Source organism: Vidua chalybeata, chromosome 27 (genome assembly GCF_026979565.1).
Source record: "Vidua chalybeata isolate OUT-0048 chromosome 27, bVidCha1 merged haplotype, whole genome shotgun sequence".
NCBI lineage: Eukaryota > Metazoa > Chordata > Aves > Passeriformes > Viduidae > Vidua > Vidua chalybeata.
Window position 1 is genome coordinate 4,355,277 of NC_071556.1, and position 24,271 is coordinate 4,379,547.

General features: G+C 50.6%; 1 protein-coding gene across 2 annotated transcripts in view; it reads right to left on the reverse strand.

Annotated features, from left to right (window-relative positions):
• The window catches only part of FBN3 (fibrillin 3), an 80,235-nt gene that overhangs the window by 55,441 nt on the left and 523 nt on the right, over nucleotides 1–24,271 (reverse strand). For both annotated transcript variants that reach the window (XM_053965832.1, XM_053965834.1), the window contains exons 2-5: nucleotides 14,764–14,846; nucleotides 13,504–13,602; nucleotides 10,625–10,720; nucleotides 7,656–7,751 (exon numbers count right to left, since the gene is read on the reverse strand). In XM_053965832.1, the coding sequence (XP_053821807.1) occupies nucleotides 7,656–7,751; nucleotides 10,625–10,720; nucleotides 13,504–13,602; nucleotides 14,764–14,846 (374 nt within the window). The remainder of the gene's footprint in view (nucleotides 1–7,655; nucleotides 7,752–10,624; nucleotides 10,721–13,503; nucleotides 13,603–14,763; nucleotides 14,847–24,271) is intronic.

Here is a 24,271-nt window from a genome sequence, read left to right on the forward strand (position 1 = left end):
TGGAGCAGCTCCACCTCCCCAGCTCCAGGTAAATCCCATTAAGGGATTGCAAGAAATTCTGAATTTTAAGGGATTTAGGGAACCCCTCGAGCTCTGAATCCCTGACAATTCCAATGGCAATTCCCATTAAAGGACTGCAAGAAATCCTGAAAATTCCCATGATAGGAAGAGGTGAAGAGGCGATTCCAGGGCTGCAATTCCACCTGTTCTGGGAATTTCAGGGATGAGAAAAGCAATCAAATTAAATTTAGTTAGAAAGATCCTTCCCTGGACATGCCCAAGGCCAGGCTGGACAGAGCTTGGAGCACCCTGGGATGGTGGAAGTAGCTGGCAGGGAAATTCCACGATTTTTATGTTCCCTTCCATCCCAAATCAGTCTGGGATTCTGGAATTCTCAGACTCTGGGATTCTGTCTCATGATTAATTTCTTCACTTTAACTCCCAAACATCTCCTGGCAATTTCAACTTTAAACCCCAGACACTGCAGGAACAACCAGCAGGTTTCCCATTCCCAATTAGGATCCTCCCATCCCTTAAACTCCAAGGATTTGAACCCAATTTTTGCAGGGTTTTGCCCTCAGGAATGTGGGTTTGCCCTTGATGAGGGGATATTGGCCCAGCAGGAAGCAAAATCCTTCCGTGGGATTTTTCCTTCAGCTGGGCAGAGGTGGTGGCACAGAAGTGTTTGATCTGTGGCTGGGAAAAAAAAAAAACAAAACAAAACAAAACAGAACAAAAACCCCTTGGAGCATGTCCTGGTCAGCCCAGAAAATTCCCCCTGAAGTGTCTGAGCAGTCAGGTGTTGGTCAGGCAGCCAGAGCCTGGCTGAGATGGGCTCAGGGAATTTCCAAGCTGGAATTAGGCAGTAATTAGGAACTGCCCTGACCCCAATTCCCTGCTCCTGGATTAACCCCCAGATGTCCCTGCAGGGAAAGGTTTGGGTTTGATGTGTTTGAAGCAATAAAAAAATCTTTTTGGAGGGGGGTGAGAGCACTGGGAGCCCCAGGTAACCACGTCCCAAAATTCATGGAAAACACCCAGGAAATCCTCCTGCCTGGGAAAGAATCAATTAGCAAAGAATTCCTCATTTCCAGCTTAATGCTCCCTCTGATTTGTGTTCTGGAGCAGTTTGTACTGGGAAATTAAAGCTGGGAAAATTGGGCTGTGGATGCCACTGGGAGGTCGAGAGGAGAAGGATTTGAGAGGGAAAAAAGGAAAGGTTTGGAAGTTACATCAGTGTGAAGGGGATGGCATCTCCCAAAAAAAGCCTTTTTTTTGGGAATCTGACCAGAAACATGAACCATGGGGAGTTACCAAGTGACAATCCTTTTTTTTTTTTTTTTTTGACCCAAATTTTACAAGTTCCCAGACCAGGGGCTGATGTCACTGCAGGGTGGACCCCCCAAAAAACTCAAATTAATAAATTTTAAAAACCCAAAAATCAATGCTCTGAACAGAGAGAAAATTGGCCAAACCTGCACCTCCCACCTCATCTCCTACCTCATCTCCCCCAGGCACTGCAGGAATTCCTGGAGGGGGATAATGAATGAGGGATTGTGAGGAGAACACCCCCTTTTAAGCCCGTAATTGCCCAAAATAACTTTTCCTATGCAGATGACTCCTTTGGAGGGAATGAAGCCAAGGAAATCTCAGTCTGGAGAGCCCTGGCTGCCTCCCAGCCCCAGCTGGTGCTAATTTTAATGGGCAAATGATTAAATTTTTAATGAGGCACCAATGAAATTTTATGAAGGAAATAGGGACGCTTAGGAGATGTCTGAAGCCTTTCCCAGTCCCTGCATGGGATCCGTGTTCCAGGAATCCTGCTGCAGGTAGGTGTCCTGCAGGAGTGGGGTTTTTCCTTGGAAAAGCTGAGGGAAAGTTGGGATTGCTGTTCCCTCTTCCCAGAGCCCGGTGTGGGATGTGGAGCAGCTCCACCTCCCCAGCTCCAGGTAAATCCCATTAAGGGATTGTAAGAAATTCTGAATTTTAGGGGATTTAGGGAACCCCTCGAGCTCTGAATCCCTGACAATTCCAATGGCAATTCCCATTAAAGGACTGCAAGAAATCCTGGATTTGGGGGGATTTAGGGAACCCCTCGAGCTCTGAATCCCTGACAATTCCAATGGCAATTCCAGTGACAATTCCTATTAAAGGACTGCAAGAAATCCTGAAAATTCCCATGACAATTCCTATTAAAGGACTGCAAGAAATCCTGGATTTGGGGGGATTTAGGGAACCCCTCGAGCTCTGAATCCCTGACAATTCCAATGGCAATTCCCACTGAAGGACTGCAAGAAATGCTGGATCAGGGGGAGTTCTGGGGGGAGGGTTTGATCAGGAACTTCTGAAAATATTCACAAGAAAAAAGAGTTTCATCCACTCCTGCAACATCCCTGGAGCCAGGAGAGTGTCCCTGAGTCAATTCCAGTGGGAATTTGGCTCCCTGGAGATGAAAAAGTGGGATAATTCCAGGATTTTCTGTGTTATCTAAAGGACAATCCCAGCCACACAAATCCATCATGGGAGTAGGTCCAGCACAAGGGAAGGGGAAGGGAATGAGGAGCTTTTTTCTTCTCCCACCCTCTGGAATTCCAGGGGCCGAATTCCTCCTCTCCAAAACAAACAAACAGAGCGAGGAAGAGGAGATTTTTCCTTTGCCAAAACTCCAATCCCCTCTCACAAGAAACAATGGAGGCTTTGCCTTGAAAGCTGCAGGACAAAAGTGGCCCGTGGATCATCCCCAGGGAGCTCCAGCTGGGATGGGGCCACAAATCCTGGGATTGGGCAGGAGGCCACGGCTGGGACTGAGCCAGAGCCACCAACGGGAGGGACAGGGACTGGGAGGGACAGGGATTGGGATCTGGGAGAGACAGGGATTGGGAGAGACAAGGATTGGGATCAGAGACAGACAGGGACTGGGATCTGGGAGAGACAGCGATTGGGATCAGAGAGAGACAGGGATTGGGATCAGAGAGAGACAGGGATTGGGATCAGAGAGAGACAGGGACTGGGATCTGGGAGAGACAGGGATTGGGATCAGAGAGAGACAGGGACTGGGAGGGACAGGGATTGGGATCAAGGAGGGACAGGGATTGGGAGAGACAGGGATTGGGAGGGACGGGAATTGGGATCTGGGAGAGACAATGACTGGGATCTGGGAGAGACAGGGTTTGGGATCAGAGAGAGACAGGGACTGGGAGGGACAGGGATTGGGATCTGGGAGAGACAGGGTTTGGGATCAGAGAGAGACAGGGACTGGGAGGGACAGGGATTGGGATCAGGAGTGACAGGGATCACACGGGAGAAAGGTTAAAATCAAATGCTCCGTGGAGCAATGGATGCTCTGCTCACAGAGACCTTGGAATCCTGGGATGCTCCTGGCTGGAAGGGACCTTAAAGCTGATCTCATTCCTGTCCCACAGGCAGGGATATCTCCCACTGCCCCAGGCTGGCCTTGGGCACTTCCAGGGATTCCCTCTCTGGGAATTCCATCCCAGCCCCTCCCACCCTCACAGGGAACAATTCCTCTCCAATATCCCACCTAACCCTGCCCTCTGTCCATGGGAAGCCATTCCCTGTGTCCTGGCCCTCCATGGACATGTCTTCCAGCCTGGATTGATTGTTCCTGATGTTCTCCAGGTGTTTTCCAATTGTTCCTCTTGTTCTTCAGGTGTCTTCCAATCATTCCGGTTGTTTTACAGGTGTTCTCCAGCCTGGATCAATTGTTCCTGTTGTTCTCCAGGTGTTTCCCAGCCTGGATCAATTGTTCCTGTTGTTCTCCAGGTGTTTCCCAGCCTGGATCAATTGTTCCTGTTGTTCTCCAGGTGTTTTCCAGTTGTTCCTGTTGTTCTCCAGGTGTTTCCCAGCCTGGATGAATTGTTCCTGTTGTTCTCCAGGTGTTTTCCAATTGTTCCTGTTGCTCTCCAGGTGTTTTCCAGCCTGGATCAATTGTTCCTCTTGTTCTTCAGGTGTCTTCCAATTGTTCCTGTTGCTCTCCAAGTGTTTCCCAGCCTGGATCAATTGTTCCTGTTGTTCTCCAGGTGTTTTCCAGCCTGGATCAATTGTTCCTGTTGTTCTCCAGGTGTTTTCCAGCCTGGATCAATTGTTCCTGTTGTTCTCCAGGTGTTTTCCAGCCTGGATCAATTGTTCCTGTTGTTCTCCAGGTGTTTTCCAATTGTTCCTGTTGTTCTCCAGGTGTTTTCCAGCCTGGATCAATTGTTCCTGTTGTTCTCCAGGTGTTTTCCAATTGTTCCTGTTGTTCTCCAGGTGTTTTCCAGCCTGGATCGTGGCTCTGCAGCCCCAGAGCTGTCTCAGCCCCTCAGGCTCCAGGGGAGGGGAGGGAAGCAGCCCGAGGGTCTCCCTGAGGGGCTCCTTTCTCATGGAATACTTTCTCCAGCTCGTCATTTCCTTACTTCACCCAAACACAGCCACATTCCTCAAGTTTAACTGTTTGGACTTTTGCAGAAAAGAAAAAGCTGGCGGGGGCTCTTTCTAAGGCCAGACATTCCAAGAGCTGGAAAAACACATCCAAAGGAAATTGTAAAGGGGGAACTTTTTTCCCTGAGTTTTCCTGTCCTGTTTTTACTGTTTCCTGATGAAGTCTCGGCCTGATGAAACCCCAGAGAGTTTCAAGGAGGCACAAAGAGCACAGGGAAACACGGAGCTGGTGGTTCCAGGGCAGGAGGAATGGTTGGAAATGTCAGGGCAGGGCTTGGAAACTCCTGGAAGAGCCCTCGGGGTCAGGACTTGTCCTGGTTGCTCAGTGGAGGGGCTGGGGTGGCACTTCCAGAGCTCCAGACTCTTCCCAAGCTCTCAGGTGGAAACTTGGAACTGCCCAGAGACCCTTGGAAGAGACCACAGATCCTGGATCCAGGGAAAAGCTCCTGGATCTCAGGGAAAGGCTCCTGGGAAAAGCTCCTGGATCCCAGGAAAAAGCTCCTGGGTCACAGGGAAAAGCTCCAGGAAAAGGCTCCTGGGTCCCAAGGAAAAGTTCCAGGAAAAAGCTCCTGGGAAAAGCTCCTGGATCCAAGGGTAGAGCTCCTGGATTCCAGGGAAGAGCTCCCAGATCCCAGGGAAAATCTCCTGGGTGCCAGAGACAGGCTGCACAGGGAAGATTTAATTTGGCTGGAAAAACAACCCCAAAAGAAAAACCTCATCCCTGGAGCTCCAAACATCACCTGAGTCAAACTCAGTCATTTTTTCCTACTTGAGGGAGGGTGGGATCAGAGCCATGACATCAAAATCCTTCATTTTGCTGTAAAAGCCGTGAGCAGCCCTTGGCCTCTGGCCCCACAGGCTCAGCTTTTGTGGGCTGCAGCTTTTCCTCCCACACTGATGTAATGGGAGCTCGGGTTCCACAAAATATCCCCCAGCCACTCGTCCCAGAAGATGTCAGGGAGAGGGAGGAAATGATGCTGGAATTCTGTGAGTGCCTGCTCCGAGGGTATTTCCCTCTGGAGGGGGGGATTTCCTGCATGAGGTGTGAGGGGGGTTGTTCTGCTCCCAGTACAAAGCAGCCTCTTACTGGAGCTGCTCTCTCAGCGCTCAGAAATTCACTTTATTCCAATTTAAAATTCAAATTAGTTCTTGTTACAGCGGGAGCAAAGTAAATTCAAGTGAAGCCCCTCAATAAAGCTGGAATTGGATGGATTTGGGGTGGATGAGATCTTTTTGTCAGGGATGGGGCTCACAGAATCCCAGGATTCCGGGGTTGGACATCACCCAGCCCAGCCCAGGGTCACCTGGAGCAGGTGACACAGGCACCAGGTGGGTTTGGAGTCTCCACTTCCCTGGGCAGCTCTTCCAGGGCTCTGCCACCTCCAGGGAAAGACATTTTCCCTCCTGCTGAGGTGGAATTTCTTGTGTTCTGTTTGTGTTTATGCTCCTCACTCCTCACTCCAGTTATTAACACAGAGAATTCCACATCTGGCAGAACCCAGGACATTCCCTGGCTCTGGAAGGAGGAAATTTGTCCTTTCTCCCTGTCAGAGAAAGGGCTTCAGGCTCTGCTTGGAATGAATCCTGCTCCAGGAAAATCCTTAGGAATGAGGACTGGAGCTGAAGTGAGAGCTACAGGAGGTGCTGCTGCTGGAATCTCGTTGTGGAGGCTCCCAAGGATCCCAAATCCTGCTGGACACAAATCCTGCTGCTCAGAGACTCCTCTCAGCAGCCCTGGGGATGGAGTTTTCCCTCGGGGGTGGGGGGTGAAGCTGTCCCCTGGCTCCCTGATTTTCCCTGGAAGGTCAATCCCAGGCACTCACCTGGCTGCAAACCCCCCCCAGGATCCCGTTCCCAGCCCGGGCAGAGCAGGCTCTGTTTGTCTTGGCAGGGAGGAGCTGTGTGGACACAGCTGCAGGATTTGTTTTGTCTCTCACACAAGTCTGGCTCAGCCAAATCTCTGCAGGCTTTGTGAAAATGCTCCTTTATGTAAAGAATTTTATACAAACGGCCCCAAAGTCTGCCCCTGCTCAGCCCCTGCCTCTTCCCCTCTCTCCAAGCACAGGACACTTGGATTTTCCAGCCCTTTCCAGAAGCTTCTTTCAGGAATTTCCAGCTCTCTGTTCAGTCCACCAATGTCTGGGTGGATTTGGGAATCTCAGTGCTTCAGGAGAGAAAGCTCCAGGAGCTCTGGAGCTCAGGTTCAGGGGTTTGGGGGGGGAAATCTCCCAGGGCAGAGCCCTCCAGAGAGAAATCCTCATCATTTTCCATAACTAAAGCAATTCCTGTGTGTTAGGAAAAGGCAAGGAGGGAGTTTAAAGAACCTGAAACTGCTGCAGAACAGGAGAATTGTCCAGAAAATTGGAGATGTCCCATCCCTGGAAGTATCCAAGGCCAGGCTGGAGCAGCCTGGGATAGTGGAAGGTGTTCCTGGATGGTTTTAAGCTCCCTTCCAACCCAAACCACTCCACAATTCCCTGATTCTACAAAGAAGGAGACCAGAACAAGGCAAGGTGACTCCAGGGGACGTGTGGAGGCTTTTACAGAGCGTTCCCTTCTCTGCAGCCAACAAAAGTGAGGCTCAAACTTCAGCAGAGGCCTTGAATGGGGCTCACCTGCACCCTGAGCTCCGGGAGAGGCTTTTGGAGCCCCAGGAATGTTGCACAGCCCTGTGGAATTGGGTGGATTCCTGCAGGCTGGGCTGCCAGAACCCAGCTGCTGCTCCTGTCTCACCCTCTAAACCACGGGGAAAAAATCCCAGGAAAGGCAAGAGCAGCCCAATCCTTGGGAATGGAGTTGCACAGAACAAGCCCAATCCTGGGAGAGGGAGAGGCTGGAAAATCAGGGCATTTCCAGGTGCTTTGATCTCAGATCTGGGAGTTCAAACATTGGCTCCGTGTTTCGGTTTCATTTCGGGTCCGGGCCACTCCGAGCCTTGCCAAAAATCCTATCAGAGCTGGGAGTGTCCATCTGAGCCAGGGGGAGAGGGAGGAATTCCCTGGCTCAGCCAAACCTCAGAGCCCAAATCTGCTCCTGCACACACCCAGCAAAGCCACCCCGAGCCACATCCCGGGGAATTCTCACCCCACAACCAAGAATCCCACGGAGCACCAGGAGAAATTCAACAAAACCCAGAACCTCCAGAGCTAAACGCAGAGAGTGAAATCCAGCCTGGCTTCCCTCGGGCCTGGCAGGGCAGGGAATGTGGAATTCCTTACCTCTCTCACACTGGGGCCCGGTGAAGCCGTAGACACAAGCGCAGCGGTTGGGGCCGATGCACCTGCCCCCGTTCTGGCAGCCGTTCTCACACACAGCTGCGAGGGAAAACAGAGAATCCCATCACTCCTGCTCCTGGAGAACCCCCTCCAGGATGCTGGCAGAGCTTGGGATGTCACCTCCACGTTGGTTGGAGTATCAGAGTTTGGAATATCAGCTCCGTGTTCTCCCGCCCGGAGCGTCCGCGCAGCGAACGCGACGAAATCCGAGATTTTTGTTCTTTTTCCTTGGAAAAATTGTTCCCTGATCCTGCCTGAGTCCCCTTCTGCAAAGGCCATACACTCCTATTGCACTGGGGAGGACTTCCTGCCCTCTGGAATCTTGGTTCCCTCAGGTCAGCGTTGGGATTTAATGGGATGAGTGGATACAAACAGGAAAATGCACAAAAAGAAATGTGTGGGGGAATGACAGCAGCTGGAATGGGAGAAGGGGAGGATGGATGGCCAGGGATTTAATTCCATGTGCCCAGAACAAGAAACTGAGGTCTGAGCAGCACTTGGGTGTTCCCTGAGGTAAAATACTCACTGGCTTAAAATATTCCTATCTTAGTTCCTATATTAGGAATATCAGTTCTAACTGATATTAAAATACTCCAGACTTAAAATATTCCAGACTTAAAATATTCCAGACTTAAAACATTCCTGACTTAAAACATTCCAGACTTAAAACATTCCTGACTTAAACCATTCCTGACTTAAACTCAGCCCTGCTAACCCGAGTAGGAACCCTGCACTCAGGGCTGGAGCCAAAGGACGTTTCCTGGTAGAAATCAAGGATTGATGGAATCTGCAGAGCGGGAAGAGACCCCCAAGGACCTTGCCCTGCCCGGAGCCCCCTCCGTGCCCAGCTCCAGCTCTGATCCCGGGCTGGGATGGAGCCAGGGGGATGCAGCATTCCCGAGCCTGCCGGGATGTCCTGCCAGAGAGGGAATGCGGGATGGAGCTGGGAGCAGCACGTAGTGAGGGCTGCACGTCCCATCCCCAGCCCCGGGCTGCTGCTCCGCAGGATTTTCCCAAGCTTTTGCTGCTCTGGATGAAATTTTCCATCTGGAGCCTCTGCCTCCGGCTGGACTTTTGGGAAAGTTTCAGCACCGAGGGATCAGGCGGAGCTGAGGGGGAGTTTGGGGAGAATTGGGGGATTTTGTCTTTAAAAATCCCCAGTGGGAGTGGTTCCCACGTGGATCCAGGGATTTGGAATTTGGGAAGTTCTAACTGATCTCATTGATAACAGGTTCTTTTGAAGACATTGTGCTTATTTGCTTACTAAAGGCTTCTTAAAATGTATTTCATGGTAGAATGTATATATAAAAATATAAATATATATAATTTATAATTTCTATAATGATATAATAATATATTAATATAATAATTGTAAAGTACTAAATAGAATTATATCATGATAATATAGTAAGAGAATATATAATTATAGAGATGCATAATTGTATATATAATACATAGGTGCATATTATAGATAATATATTGTGCATGTATTATCTCATGTATAATAATATCTCATTATAATATAATAATATATGAGATATATTGTGAATAAACGATACATTAAATTCTATATTATGAATATATTATATATTGGAAGATATAACACATCTATATATTCTATATTATCTATATATTACATATAGATAATATAGTATATACAATACTATCCATATCTATTATCTATATATTATAATAGATTGAAAAATCTATATTATATTAATATATTATACATTATACTGGGAAATCAATTAATCCATTAATTATATCCAATATCTGTATTTTGATACAGAGCTGTGTTGGTCACAAGAGAGGGCTGAGATTCCGAGGGAAGGAGAACACGGTGCTGATGTTGGAGCATCCTGGGTGCCTTTCCCCGTTCCCACTCCCGTTCCCATTCTCATTCCCATCTCCATTCCCATCCCCACTCCCATTCCCATCCCCATTCCCATCCCTACCTCCGTTCCTGTTCCTGTTCCCATCCCTGTCCCCATTCCCATTCCCGTTCCCGTTCCCGCACTCACGCTGCCCGCAGTAGGTGCCCGTGAATCCCTTCTGGCACAGGCAGGATCCATTCCCATCCCATTCCCATTCCCATCCCGTTCCCGTTCCCGTTCCCGCACTCACGCTGCCCGCAGTAGGTGCCCGTGAATCCCTTCTGGCACAGGCAGGACCCGTTCCCATCCCCATTCCCATCCCGTTCCCATTCCCATTCCCGCACTCACGCTGCCCGCAGTAGGTGCCCGTGAATCCCTTCTGGCACAGGCAGGACCCGTTCCCATCCCGTTCCCATTCCCATCCCATTCCCATCCCGTTCCCGTTCCCGCACTCACCCTGCCCGCAGTAGGTGCCCGTGAATCCCTTCTGGCACAGGCAGGATCCGTTCCCATCCCATCCCATTCCCATCCCGTTCCCGTTCCCATTCCCATCCCGTTCCCGTTCCCATTCCCATCCCGTTCCCGTTCCCATTCCCATCCCATTCCCATCCCATCCCGTTCCCGTTCCCATTCCCATCCCATTCCCATTCCCATCCCGTTCCCGTTCCCGTTCCCGCACTCACGCTGCCCGCAGTAGGTGCCCGTGAATCCCTTCTGGCACAGGCAGGATCCGTTCCCATCCCATCCCATTCCCATCCCGTTCCCGTTCCCATTCCCATCCCGTTCCCGTTCCCATTCCCATCCCGTTCCCGTTCCCATTCCCATTCCCGCACTCACGCTGCCCGCAGTAGGTGCCCGTGAATCCCTTCTGGCACAGGCAGGATCCATTCCCATCCCATTCCCATTCCCATCCCGTTCCCGTTCCCGTTCCCGCACTCACGCTGCCCGCAGTAGGTGCCCGTGAATCCCTTCTGGCACAGGCAGGACCCGTTCCCATCCCCATTCCCATCCCGTTCCCATTCCCATTCCCGCACTCACGCTGCCCGCAGTAGGTGCCCGTGAATCCCTTCTGGCACAGGCAGGACTCCTCGGAGCAGCTGCCCCCGTTCATGCAGCGCACGCTGCAGCTCTGCACTGGGGACAGGGATGGGACAGGGACAGGAATCAGGGATCCAGCTCCTGACCCCAGACACCCCAACAACCCCACCCTGTCCCAGAGGGTTTTCCAAAGGCTCCTGGAGCTCTGGCAGGGTTGGGAATGTGCTGTTCCCTGGGGAGCCTGGGCAGTGCCCAGCACCCTCGGGAGAAGAACCTTCCCTGAGCTCCATCCCAACCAACCAAAGGCATCCATCCTTTCACTTCCCTAAGGAATCCACCCCAAACCTTTCCAGCTTTGTCCTTCCTTCAGGATTTCCCTCAAACGAGGGCACGGATAATTCCTGATGTCTCCCTGTCTTTGACACAACCCTGTCACAATCTTTTCTTTCAGGATTTTATACTTGGCCAATATTTTCCCCACCTTTTTTATCCTTGTTTTCCATTGTTGCTCCATTTTCAGCCCTTTTCACACTTTGGGCTGTCTAATCTTCCAAATTCCTCCCTATCAAAGCTCTCTGAGGAGTTTGGGGGGATGGAATTTCCTTGGTGGAGGAAAATCATCAACTTTAAGATATTTCTCCTCCTTTTGCAAACAGAACGTGGCCTCCTTGACAAGATCCAGTTACTGGGAGAGGGTTTTTTTTTAAGGAATTTGGAAAGAAAAGCACGAATCCTCCATTCTTCCATGTGAGAGCTCAGCTTTCCCACGGGATTATGACCCACTGGATGTGACTGAGGCACTGCAGGAAAACAATAGCAATAAATAAATTGGGGATTTTTATCCTGCTGTGGACACCGAGTGTTGGCTTTAACTGTTTCCTCACTCCATGTTTAAGGAATTTGGGATTAAAGCAGCCCAAAGAGGGATTTTTGGGGCTCAACAGTGAGTTACAAACACAACTTTCCCTCTGGAATGCCTGGAACAATAATTCCTCCTCTGGAAGGTGTGACCACTCCAACTGCAAGGGCCTGAGGTTGGAGAAAATGATGTGAAAAGTGGATTTCACACAAAAACCCCACGGAGAGCCCGGCTCTGGCTGCCAGGGAGAGGAGGGGCTGGGATCTGGCAGCTCCAGGGGTGGATTTATGGGATGGAGGCTCCTCCAACACCAATTCCAGGCTGGGAAGAGCTGGGGCCAAGCGCCTGTCCAGGAGCAGCAGGGCTCACGAGTGTCCAAGTGGGAGAATTCTGGTTTTTGGGAATGCTGGGAGCTGGGAGGGCTGGGCTGGATCTGTCTCCTCGTCTTCCTCCCGCTCCACAGCCAGGGATCAGCCCAAATTTAGATGGGAGTTTAATCCTCCAGGAAACGGAGCTCGAGGCTTCAAAGCCTTGCCTGGATCATCAGACACGACTGGGAAAAGGCTCCAATCTGGAAAACACTTCCCTACAGCCCTCAGCTCACTCAGGCAGCTCTGGGAAAGCAATTCCAGCACGTCTGGGAGGCAGAGGGGGCTGGGGAGGTGTCAGAGCTGTCCCCATGGCCGGGCTGCTCCCGGCACATCCCGAGCCCCACACCGCAGGGAGCTCGGGATAAGCTCCAGTGGAGCTCAGGAATTCAGGGGTTCAGGCCTTGGGCACAGGAAGAGCCCTGATTCTCATCCAGAAATTTCCAACCAACTGGCAAACACCCTTCCAGGTCCTGCCATGATCCCAAAATCCCTGAGGTCCCATCACCACCTGGTTTATCAGAGAATCCCAGACAGGTTTGGGCTGGCCGGGCCCTTAAAGCTCATCCCATTCCACCCCTTCCATGGGCAGGGACCTTCCTTCAGCCTTGGATTGTCCAAGCCTGGCTCTGTTGGAGCCCCCTGTGGATCTGGAATGCAGAAGAACATCCTCCAACCAGGAATTTCAAGGCTCTGTCAGGATTTGCCAAGGTAGCAGAGGTCAAAGTTGTAGGAAATGGAGAAATGACAGGAAAAGGAGAAATGACAGGAAAAGGAGAAATGACAGCTCGTCCTCGTTAACTTTTCCCAGGATTGGACTGGATTAATCCCACAGATTACTGGAAGGGATCAGTGGCTCTGCCAGGGATCAGCTGTGGGGTTTTGGTCTCTACTCACTCACTACTCCACCTAAACAGCCCCTTCAGAGCACTCCTAAAACATCCTTACTCCCTGGAGTAGGAAACCAAGCAGCAAACTCCGCTCTTTGTTATTCCAGAGGAGGCACAGGGGCTTTTCTTGCCTCTGGAATGCACAATTTGTCTGCTTTTCCACAGAAATCCAGCCCCCAACAGCGAATTCCAGATTGGAGGAGCCCCTGCAGAGGAGCCCCCCCCTCTCCCACCCAGCCCAGGCCCCCCGGGAATGCCAGGGCGGTGCCCAGATGGATGCAGGGCTCTCGGCATTCCTGGAATTCCTCCCTGATTGCTCCCACATGGACCCTGACTCCCGGAGTTTGGTGGCTCCAGCACCTTCCCCTCCCCGAGGGCTGCAGGCTCCGCTGCTTCCCGGGGGTCTGCCGGGGGATCTGGGGCACAACGTGGCACTTTGGGAAGCAGATCCCAGGAATTTCCTTCTGCCAGGCACCCCCTGACTGTGGCTTTGAGGGGTCACTTTATCACAAAGGCTCCTCTGCAGCCAGGCACCGATGGAAAATTAATTCCTGGGATGTCTCTCTCCACCTGAGCCCTTAAAAAGCTCCAAAATCCCGTTTATTTCTGCAGGCAAAGCACCCCAAAACACAGAATATTATATTCTGAAACACGGAATATTTTGTGAGCTCTGCCCAGCTCAGGGTGGAACCGCAGGGATTCGATTCCTTTCCCTTTTGGGAGAGCACGGAAGCCCTGGGATCACCAGGAGAATTCCCTCACCTCCAGCTGAGCCGCAGTTGGGGGAGAGCTGTCCGTTGGAGCAGGTGCACATGTTGGGCCGGGAGCAGAATCCATCCCCGCAGGAATTCCTGCAGATTGCTGGAGGCACACAAGGAATTACACTGGGATTGCACCGCGGGAATTCACAGAACCGGCCCTGGCTCTGCGTTCATCCCTCGCAAGAGGAATTGTGGCAGGCACATTTTTTCTCTCTCTCTCTCAGGATTTTTTCACAGAAGAGCACAGAGGGAAGAAAGAGAAAACAATTTCTATTTCTGCTCCTTGTTTTTCCCATGTGGAATGTGTTTGGAGAATTGTTTACCTGGGGTGATTGCTTGGTTGGATTCTGGTGAGGATTGTTTGGGCCTGGTGGCCAATCCAGTCCAATCCAGTCCAATCCAATCCAATCCAATCCAATCCAATCCAATCCAATCCAACCCACCTGTGGCTGCACTCTCAGAGAGGGGCACGAGTTGTGTGTTGGTTAGATTTGGTAGTTAGAAAAAGCAAATTTGTAGTTTTAGTATCCCCTTTAAATAGGATGTATTAATATTAAAAATATAATATTAATATTATTAATATATTAATATATTAAATGTATAAATATTAATGTATAAATATTATTAATATAATATTAATGTATTATAGTGTAGTTATAATAAAGAAATCATTCAGCCTTCTGAACTGGAGTCACACATCAGCATTTCTTCCCACCTGCATTTACAACAAGGAATCACCCAGGGAGGGGCTGGGGCACCTCTGTGGGCAGAGCAGGAGTGGGAAGGAGCTGAAATCCCATCCCATCTTTATCCCACAGAAATGCAGGACATCAGCCCCTTCATGGATTCTCCAGCCCAGACAGGAAGGAAAACTCCCAATCCAGGTGAGATTTATCTCAGCCATCCTCCCGTGGCCCCTTAAAAACGCAAATTCCCGCTGTGAAACACCTCTGGTGACACCAGGTTTGCAATGTCCCCATCAATTAACGGAATTATTCCATGGGAACAAGCAGGAAATCCCTTCCTCGGGAGCAAAACCTCCTCAGGAGCCTCCTGTCCCAAAGCAGGCACTGCCAGGGGACACGGTGACACTCGAGGAGAGGATTAAAGGCTGAATTCGATAACTGGGACCAGTTGGAACCATTTGGGTTCAATCGGGATTAGCAGAGCTGGGAATTCCCAGGAGCTGGGCATTCCCTCCCCAGGGGCTGGGAGCAGGGAAATCAGGATGAAATGGATCCAGGGATAAAGGGATACTCACGGACAATGCACTGGTTCCCTCCAGGCAGAGTTTTCCAGCCGGGACAGCAGTAGGAATGGAACCTCGAGCCGCAGACATTTGGGCTGAAAAATCAAACATAATTTAGGGTTTTTCCTTCTGTTTCAGTGCCTTTGGATAAATCCAGGCTCTGCAGGAGAGCAGGGAAGAGCTCCCTGTGGGATATTTTCCCCCCATCCCCTCCTCTTTAGAATTTCGGGAGGTTTTGGTCAAAATCAGTGGAGGAAGAGGAATGTGGCATCAACCCCATGGACTGAGAGAGAAGGGAGTTCAAAGTGGAGTATTTTTAATTAGGGGGCAGACACCACCTCTTTCCAAAAGGGATTCATCCCAGGATTTCCTGCAGGGATCCTGGGAGGTGGAGGGTGAAACTCCAAGATGCCAATTGTTCCTCCCAAAGTGAACCTTGCTGAGCATCTGCTAAAAATTAGCAGAGTTTCCAAATAAACCATGGGGAGAATCCACTCTGAACAGGCTGGGATTAATGATGTCCCAGGAATGACCCAGGGGGAGAAGGGAATGAGATTCCAAAGCAATAACTCCAGAAGGACAACGCTGGTTTGTAACGGGGGCAAAAAAAAAAAAAAAGAAATACCATCTTCAGCAAATTTGGGATAAAATGAGAGTTATCAGCAGTTTGCTCAGTGCTGGGAAACACGAGCTGGAATCCCTCAGTTCCATCAGAAAGGTCAGGATAAAAGGGATGTCTTAAAATCATGGAATTTCAGAATGGTTTGGGATGGAAGGACCTTAAAATTCATGGAATTCCACCCCTGCCAGGGATGGGGAGCCCTTCCACTGTCCCAGGCTGCTCCAACCTGGCCTTGGACACTTCTAGGGATGAGGACATATTTAAAAAAAAAATAAAAGTTAAATTTAAAAATCCAGTTTTTTGGTTTTTGGGTGATTTCTTTTTCCCCTCCTCTCAGCTCTGCCTCCTCAGGGCTTTTCCCAGAGCTGGAGCAGTCCCGGTTTTTCCATGGATGGATCGTCCCTTCTCACCTTCTGTGCCTCTGAAAGGGCTCATTAGCTAATGAGAATTATGCAAATGAGGTGAGTGTGACCCAAAGAAGGAAGGACGGAAGGAAAACAAACGCTGGGCATCGCCTTTGTGCTCCTTAAACAAACGCCGGGATTAGCGAGGGACAGGGAAGGAGCCAGCGGGAATTTCAGTGGGTGGCACCGAGCGCTGCCCCTGGCACTGCCCCCAGCGCAGGGCTGGGAAAAAAGGGGGAAAAAAAGGGGAAAAAACAGGGAAAAAACAGGGAAAAAAGAAAAAAAAAACAAACAAAACAAAACAAAACAAAAAAACAAACAAACAAACAAGAAAAAGAGAGGAAAAAGAGGAAAAAAACAAGGAAAAAAAAAGAGGGAAGAAAAAGGAAAAAAGAGGAAAAAAAGAGGAATAAAATAAGAAAAAGAGAGGAAAAGGAGAAAAAGAGAGTAAAAAGAGGGGGAAAAGAGAAAAAAGGGGAAAAATAAAAAAGAGAGGGGAAAAGATGAAAAAATATTAAAAAGAGGGAAAAGAGAGGGGAAAAGGAAAAAAGGGGGAAAGATATTAAAAAGAGAAAAAAAAGGAAGAAGAGAGGAAAAGAGAGGGGAAAAGAGGGAAAAAAGTTGAAAAATAGAGAGGAAAAGAGGAAAAAAGATAAAAAAGAGAAAAGAGAAAAAAATTTAAAAATAGGAAAAATAGCGGGGGAAAAGAGGAAAAAAGTGGGAAAAGTGAGGGAAAAAAAGAGGAAGAACTTGCTGGAACAGAGCCCTGGGATGGGATACGCTGGATGGAAGGGCTGGAGAGGGAGGAAAGGGGGGAAGCCCGGGCTGAGAATCTCTTCCAGGGGAGCAGCTGATCCCTCTCCTGCTCGAGCACAATCTCCTGACTTTGGGGTCCATCCAGTTTTCCCAATATTTTGGGAACATCCCAATATTTCCCAGTTATTTCTCCTTTCTCTCTCTGTATTCTCTGTGTAATCCCAGCTGTGAAATTCTCTCTCCTGCTCCGCCAACTCCTCCAGTTTGGGGAGAATGGAATTCCCAGTTCCCACCTTCCCTGTCCCTTTTCCTTATTGGAAATTTTTTCTGTCTTCAAAGTCTCACCCTAAGCAAAAATTGTGGGAAAAACCAAATTCCCCAGGAACAGATTCAGCCAATTCCCAACTTGTTCACCTTTTTTTTTTTTGACTCCAGGTTTTCCCAACCTTCCAGAGCCACTTTTTGCTTCACCAGTGAGAATTTACCTAATTCCAGCTTCATGAGGATTTTCAGTGCCAAAAGAAGGGATTTCTGCTATCCATGGAAAAGCTTCTTTAAGGAAGAGGCAGGGAAGTTTCTTTTGGGATTATTTGTGACCCCCCCCCTCTCCCCCTGCAGCATTTCTCTCATTGTGAAACTCAAACAAAATGAATGTGGATGACTTCAGCCTGTGGTTTTCCAGGGACAATGATCCCACCTCTCCATCCGAGCTGGAAATTTTTCCTCCAATTCAAGGATTTGCTCTGGTTTTGGTCCCTCCCTGGATTTTTGCTGCGCCCTTGGGATCAGCTCTGACAATGACTGGGGACAGCTCTGGAGCCCCCCTGGCCTCGGTGGGGATCACTGGGGACAATATCTGGTGCCAAATGTCAGGGTGGGTTTGGGAAAGCATCTCTGCCCCCCACCCCGAGGGATTTGGGATTGTGTCAGGGCGTGGGAACGGATCCCAAACAATGCTGGCTTTGGGATGCTCGGTGTGTTTGTGTCCCCCTCCTGCTGCACTCAGCAGATCCCCCCAGGAAATGAGGCTCATTTCAGAGAATTCTCAGTTTGAGGAGTCCTCTGCTCGCTCCTCCAGGCCTGGTTGTGTTTGATGAGGGATTCAGAAGGGAAAAATTCCAGAAATCCCTCTGGGAAAGTCACACGCTGCCCCTGTTCAGTGTGGGGACGATGACAGGGTGCTGCAAAGAGGATTCTGAATTCCTCCCACCTGGAACCCATCCCTGGTTCTCCAAAGCTGCTCCTGAGGACTTTTAGGAATGGGTTCAAGTCCCAACAATTCCAATTCTTTTTGGTTCTAAGAGCTGGGGTTTAAAGGTGAGAGGTGCTGAAAAGCCACAAAGCTCAGAACTTCCAACAGAAATTTGGATGTGTGACACTGCCAGCACAAAAATATTCCAAACTCAGCACGTAGAAACACGGGATCATAAAATCCCAGACTGGTTTGAGCTGGAAGGACCTTAAACCCCATCCAAATCCACCCCTTCCATGGGCAGGGACACCTCCCACTGTCCCAGGGTGCAGCCACGGCTGCTCTGGGAATTCTCCTCCAGGGCCTCACCTCTGGGAGATGGAAGGAATATTTTTAATTATTCTTATTCGGTTTCATCAAAGGAATGAAGGAGAACAGAAGGAAAGTCTTGCAAAGGCCGTACAGGGGTTGGGTTCCAGCTGCTCTGGGTTCAAGCCAAATAATCCTGATCATTTTCTGTTTTTTCAGCAAGGGGGGGATCTATTAAAATCTGGTTAAACACCTTTGCTTTGTCCATAAGAACATTTTTCCCCCCTTTATTGGGTTCTTCCCACATCTCCTCTGAGTGAAGGTAGGAAAATCTCCCTTCTTGGTGCACAATTAATTCATCCCCTACAGACCAGCAAGGAACCTTTTCCTTTGAAAAAAGACTCAAAATCCAACAGATTTCCAGGAACTACTTCACACTTTCATTTGGAATGCAGCGCTACCAACTCTTCCATTTTTTTTTTTTTTTTTCCCTCTCCTTAAATTCTGAAATAAATCAAAACTTCAAATACAGCCCTTAAAACTTCCAGACAAAACCCATACAACCTCTGGCTCCTCCGCCAGATATTCCTTTGCCATTCCAATATTCTCCCTCACGATTCCTGCCAAAAACAAGAGAACCCAGCCACGGCCAGGAGGCCAAGATCAACCATTTCACAACATAAATCAGGGCCCAGAGGAAAAGTGAGGAACAAAAGTCTCGAGTCAGAGGTTTCCAAGTGCTGCCTTCACGTTGTTCCTGGTGTTGTTCGTAGTATTCCAGCCCTGGCGCAGGGAACGGGGCTGGGACGTGGGGAGGACGTGGAGCTGGAAGCAGGAATGTGCTCCAGAGGTGGCTGGAGCACAGGGGCAGAACTCCAGCTGCACCTTTCCTGAAGGAAATCTGGGGCTTTTTTGCTAATTTGGTTTTTGAAGTGTTTTAATCATTGCTCTTCCCCTCCCACTCCTGCCCTCAACTCCCCTCAGTGAGGGGTTCTGGCTGCCTGAAATCCAGGATTGAGTTAAAAATGGGGAAATTTCAGCTTCTGGTGCCTCTTAGGAGCACCTTGGTTCAGAGAATCATGGAATTGTTGAGGCTGGGAAAGACTTTGAGAACCTCAACCAGCACGGTCACCAGCATGTCCCCAAGTGCCACCTCCACGTGGGTGTGAAACCTTTCCCATTCCCAAGATTCTGGTGGAACTGCAGGGTCAGGGATAGACTCAGATGAAAATCCTGCTGGAGATCACCTGTGCCCCTCTCTGAGGACACTCAGAGGTGCTGGAGCTCCATCCTTGACCTTTAACATCTCCCCAAAGTCAGGTCCAGCCTATGTCCCGTGGCCCCAAATCCCAGCCCGTGGCTTCTCCCTCTCCTTTGCAGCCAAGCTCAGGGAGATCCCTGAGCTCCTGTTCTGCAGCTCCAGCGTTTCCCTGTCCATCCCCCAGTGGAAAATGAGGAGAAGGGAGATTTTGGAGATCCCCCCCCTGCATCCCTGAGCTCCTGTTCTGCAGCTCCAGCGTTTCCCTGTCCATCCCCCAGTGGAAAATGAGGAGAAGGGAGATTTTGGAGATCCCCCCCTGCATCCCTGAGCTCCTGTTCTGCAGCTCCAGCATTTCCCTGTCCATCCCCCAGTGGAAAATGAGGAGGTGTCAGAAATCAGCTGGAAGCTGCTCCCGTTCTCTTTCCCCCACAATTAATTTGGCCACCTCTTGAGTGCTGCCCTCAGGGCAGGGGTCCCAAAAACTCCTCTCCCAACATCCTCTCCCCAACCATCTTCTCACTTGCAGGGGCCAGCTCATAATTAATGGGCTTGACATAACGAGCTGTGGTGAAAGCCAGGCCTTTATCCCTCCTTGGACCCCTGAAATGGCAGTGCCAGCACGGCCCAGCCCTGCTCCCCTCTTTGTTCCACACATCCCTGCTCCTGGAAACTCTCCAAGAGTTCATTAAAGCAATAATCCCATCCCAGTCCTGCCTCAGCACGGGATTTGTCAGGGCTGGGCCCTTCAGGAGAGGCTCATTTGAAATTGTCTCTCCTTTAATGGGTTTAAGGCTGGATTAAAGCCGGGCCTGGGCTGGGATTTATTGCTCCCCGTGCCTTTATTAATTGTTATTTGGGAAAGCAGGGCTGGATAAGAGGCTTGTTTATTTTGTTTTTAATCCCCCCTTTACATTTATTTCATGCTTTTCCCTCTCTTGAAGGAGGCTGGGATGGGAATGAGCTCTAAATAAATACAATTCCAGCAGAAACAGACCCAATCTTTGGCCTGAACTGCTGGAGCCTCTTCCCAAGGACTCTCCAAGCAGGGGCAGCAGCAGGGACAGCTCGTGTTGGGCACCTGGAGTCACTGGGAGCAACTCCTCCCTCCCAGTCCCATGGTTTTGATGGATTCTGGAGGATCTTTGAGGCCTTTCCAAGCCAAACCACTCCAGGATTCTACAAAACCCACAGGAAGTGGTTTGTGCCACTTGTGGGTGATATTTAAGAGAAACTGAACCAATGTTTGGGTCTTTTTATCTCCCAGAGTTTAAAAAAACTCCCTAAAAAAGTCACCTGAGTCCCATTTCTCTCTCTGAACTTCTGCTGGGATTCTGTTTTCTCATCCCATTTGGGAAGCAACAGAATTTAGAGATGGAGAGAGAAAAGGAGGCAGAGACAAGGATAAATCCCAGGAGAATTAGGGCTGGAAAACACCTCAGAGATCATCCCAACCATTAACCCAGCAGGGAGGAGCAAAATGCCCAAAGGGAAGGGAAAATTGCCCAAAGGGAAGGGAAAAATCCAAATCTTGTCAGGCTTGGTGACTTTCCCTTGAGTCCTTGGATGTGTCTGTCCCTCCTCAGGCTTTTGGGGAAGGAAAACACTTCTGCCACGGATCAAATGCTCCAGGAATGGCAGGAAAATCTTGTAAAACACTTTGGGAGCTGGGATAAAAGCTGTGGGAAGGGAAAACTCACACTGGGGAATCAAATTATTTTGTGGGACAAATAAAGCAGAGCTGCAGCCAGCCCAGGAGCCCTGGGGAGGTTTTCCCATGGGAGAACAGCCAGGACCCTGCCCTGCTCCACCCTCAAATCCAACAGCAATTCCTCAACTTTTGTCCATTTTCCTCCATCCAGACCCAACATCCACATTTTTGGATGGCAACCTCAGTGCCCAGGGAATCTCCAGTGCAGCCCGTGGGACACAGCTGAGCTCAGCTGGGTTTTCATTCCAGCTCTGTCCAAACCCCTCCCTGCAAGCCCTGGAGCCAAGGGAAGGCTCAGCCTAAGAGAGATCCCAGACTGGAGCTGGTTTATCTCCCTGAAAGGGAAAGCTGAGGGGGCTGGGAAGGCAAAAGCCAAAGCAAATATTTGCAATGGTGTCCTGAGCTGTTAAACAGACACCGGGGATAAATGGGATTAAATGTTCACTGGGTGGCTTTGGGGAAGAGATAATTCCACAAAATGCAGTTGTCAAGGTCACCCACGTGCCCACGTTGTGGAACAACCCCAGATTTAAACAGCTGAGCCAACCTTTATTGACATTTCCCCCTTGGTTCATTCCTTTGGCCACTCTGAGGGAAGCAAACCTGGAACTGGGACTGATCTGCTTTTCCCAAAGGGAAATCCCACAGCAGCAAAGGATCCTGAGGCCTTAACGCAGCAAAATCCAGGCCAGGGAAGATCCCAGAATGATTAAATTTGGAAACAACTTCTGAGATCATCAACCTCCCAACACTGATCCATAACTGAACTTCCCAGGATTGTTCCAAGGACAAAGGTTCAGCACCATTTTGGGGGATCCACAGGAGAATCCCTGGGATTTTGGGCTCTGCAGGAGCTGCCTGGTGCCATCTGAGGCTGCTTTCCAAGCCCATTTATTTAAAACTTGTCCCATTTCTCATCCCAAGGGCTTGGGACAGAGCTTTCAGAGAGGGACATTTCCAGCAGAAGGAGAGGTTTGGACACAAATCCACGGGATGGTGAAACCCAGGGAGCCCCCCCTGTGCTGCCCACCAGGAATCCCCCCCCAGGAACAGCCCAGGGCCAGGAGAACAAGGATTCCTGAGCTGGCTGCACTTCCAGCTGCACAGATTTCCCTGCCCTGCTCCCAGGGGGGTTTCTCTTCCTGCAGCAGTGGCTCCAGAGGGCAGGAGGGGAAAGGAGGGAGCAGGGTGACCCCAGCCCTGGAGCCCCTGGGCACTGAACCTGGGCTGGCTGCCCTCAGGGAGGGCACGAGGGGCTGCAGGAGCCATTTCAAACCTGAGAACCTGCCCTTCACTTTTGGCATTTGGTCTCCAGAGCCCCCAGATCCCCCCAGAGCTCAAAGGGATTTGACTGTAAGGAATTTTTGCAACCAGACCTGGTCACTCCAGCCCCTGAGTGCTCCAGGACCACTGAACACCTTTTCCTCTGGGTGCTGGCAACAATGGAAATACTCATTTCCTTCTCTGCCCTCCCTTTTCCTCCTGTTATCCATGCCCACATCAACTCCTCCCAGTCCTTTCTAAGAGCCAGGAATCAGCCACACAGCCCCGGGATGAATGGATGTGGCAGAGCATCATCCCAGGCTGAGGGAGATGGAAAACCAAGAGCTGGGCTTGGGAATGAACAACTTGGGTGCCTTGAGCCAAGCCTGGCTTCCCTGGAGGAAGGTGGGAATGCTGGGAATGCTGGGAATGCTGGAGGAGAGAGGATTTTTCAAGAAGCAGCTCCAGTTAATCACAGCCCCTGGAATGGGTGGGGGTTGGAAGGGACCTCTGGAGATCCTCCACTGCAACCCCCACATGGATCTGGGAGGTTTTATCTGATTTGGGAGGTTTTATCTGAGGGATGAGCGTGGCAAAATTCCTTAGGGATCATCCCAGGGGGTGCAGATGGGGAGCTTTGAAAAGCCCACATCCCTGGACAGTCAATGTCCCTCTTTTCCGAGGACATCGTAGCAGGAGGGGAGGCCATGCAGGCTGGAATTCCAAAGGCTGGAATTCCAGGAGGAGAAGCCTCCATCTGCACAGCCTGGAATTCCAGGAGGTGATTGCTCCATCCCCAAAGGCTGGAATTCTAGGAGATTCCACCATCCACACAAGCTGGAATTCCAGGAGATTCCTCCATCCCCACAGCCTGGAATTCCAGGAGGAGAAGCCTCCATCTGCACAAGCTGGAATTCCAGGAGGTGATTGCTCCATCCATACAGCCTGGAATTCCAGGAGATTCCTTCATCCTCACAGGCTGGAATTCCAGGAAGAGAAGCCTCCATCCCCACAGCCTGGAATTCCAGGAGATTCCTCCATCCTCACAGGCTGGAATTCCAGGAAGAGAAGCCTCCATCCCCACAGCCTGGAATTCCAGGAGATTCCTCCATCCTCACAGGCTGGAATTCCAGGAAGAGAAGCCTCCATCCCCACAGCCTGGAATTCCAGGAGATTCCTCCATCCTCACAGGCTGGAATTCCAGGAAGAGAAGCCTCCATCCCCACAGCCTGGAATTCCAGGAGATTCCTCCATCCTCACAGGCTGGAATTCCAGGAAGAGAAGCCTCCATCCCCACAGCCTGGAATTCCAGGAGATTCCACCATCCCCACAAGCTGGAATTCCAGGAGATTCCTCCATCCTCACAGGCTGGAATTCCAGGAGGAGATGCCTCCATCCCCACAGCTCCAGCTGCAGCCCAAACCCGGCCCATTTTTGGGGCAGTACCCCCGTTCCAGCAGCATTCCAGCATTCCCCAGCCTCTGGCACTGCCCGGCCCCGTGCGTGGATCCCGCTCTGCTCCTGCCCACGGACACGGGAACGCTGCCCAGGAGCTGCAGCCAGACAGGCTTAAAAGAACTTAAAATAACCCCAGATCTGCACGGGCCAGGAACCATCTTAGAGCAGCAGAGCCGAGCTCAGCCCGGGCTGGACTCCCTCCTCAGGTGGGAAATGGCCTCAAATTTGGGAGAGAGCAGGAGCTGCCCCAAGGGACTGAGCACGGCCCCTGCCCAGGGGTAAAATCCTCCCAGCACAGCCCCAGCGCCTGGAGCTCAGCCAGAGGGACCCCAGGGGCAAATCCCGAGGTGCCAACATCCCCCAGGGCCGTGGGAAGGACAGGCACAGCCACCAGTGCCGGGCATGGAATGGGCTGGCTTGGAAGGGACCTTAAAGCCCATCCAGTGCCACCCCTGCAGGGCCACCTCCCACTGTCCCAGGCTGCTCCAAGCCCTGTCCAGCCTGGCCTGGGACACTCCCAGGGATGGGATGTCCGCAGCTTCTCTGG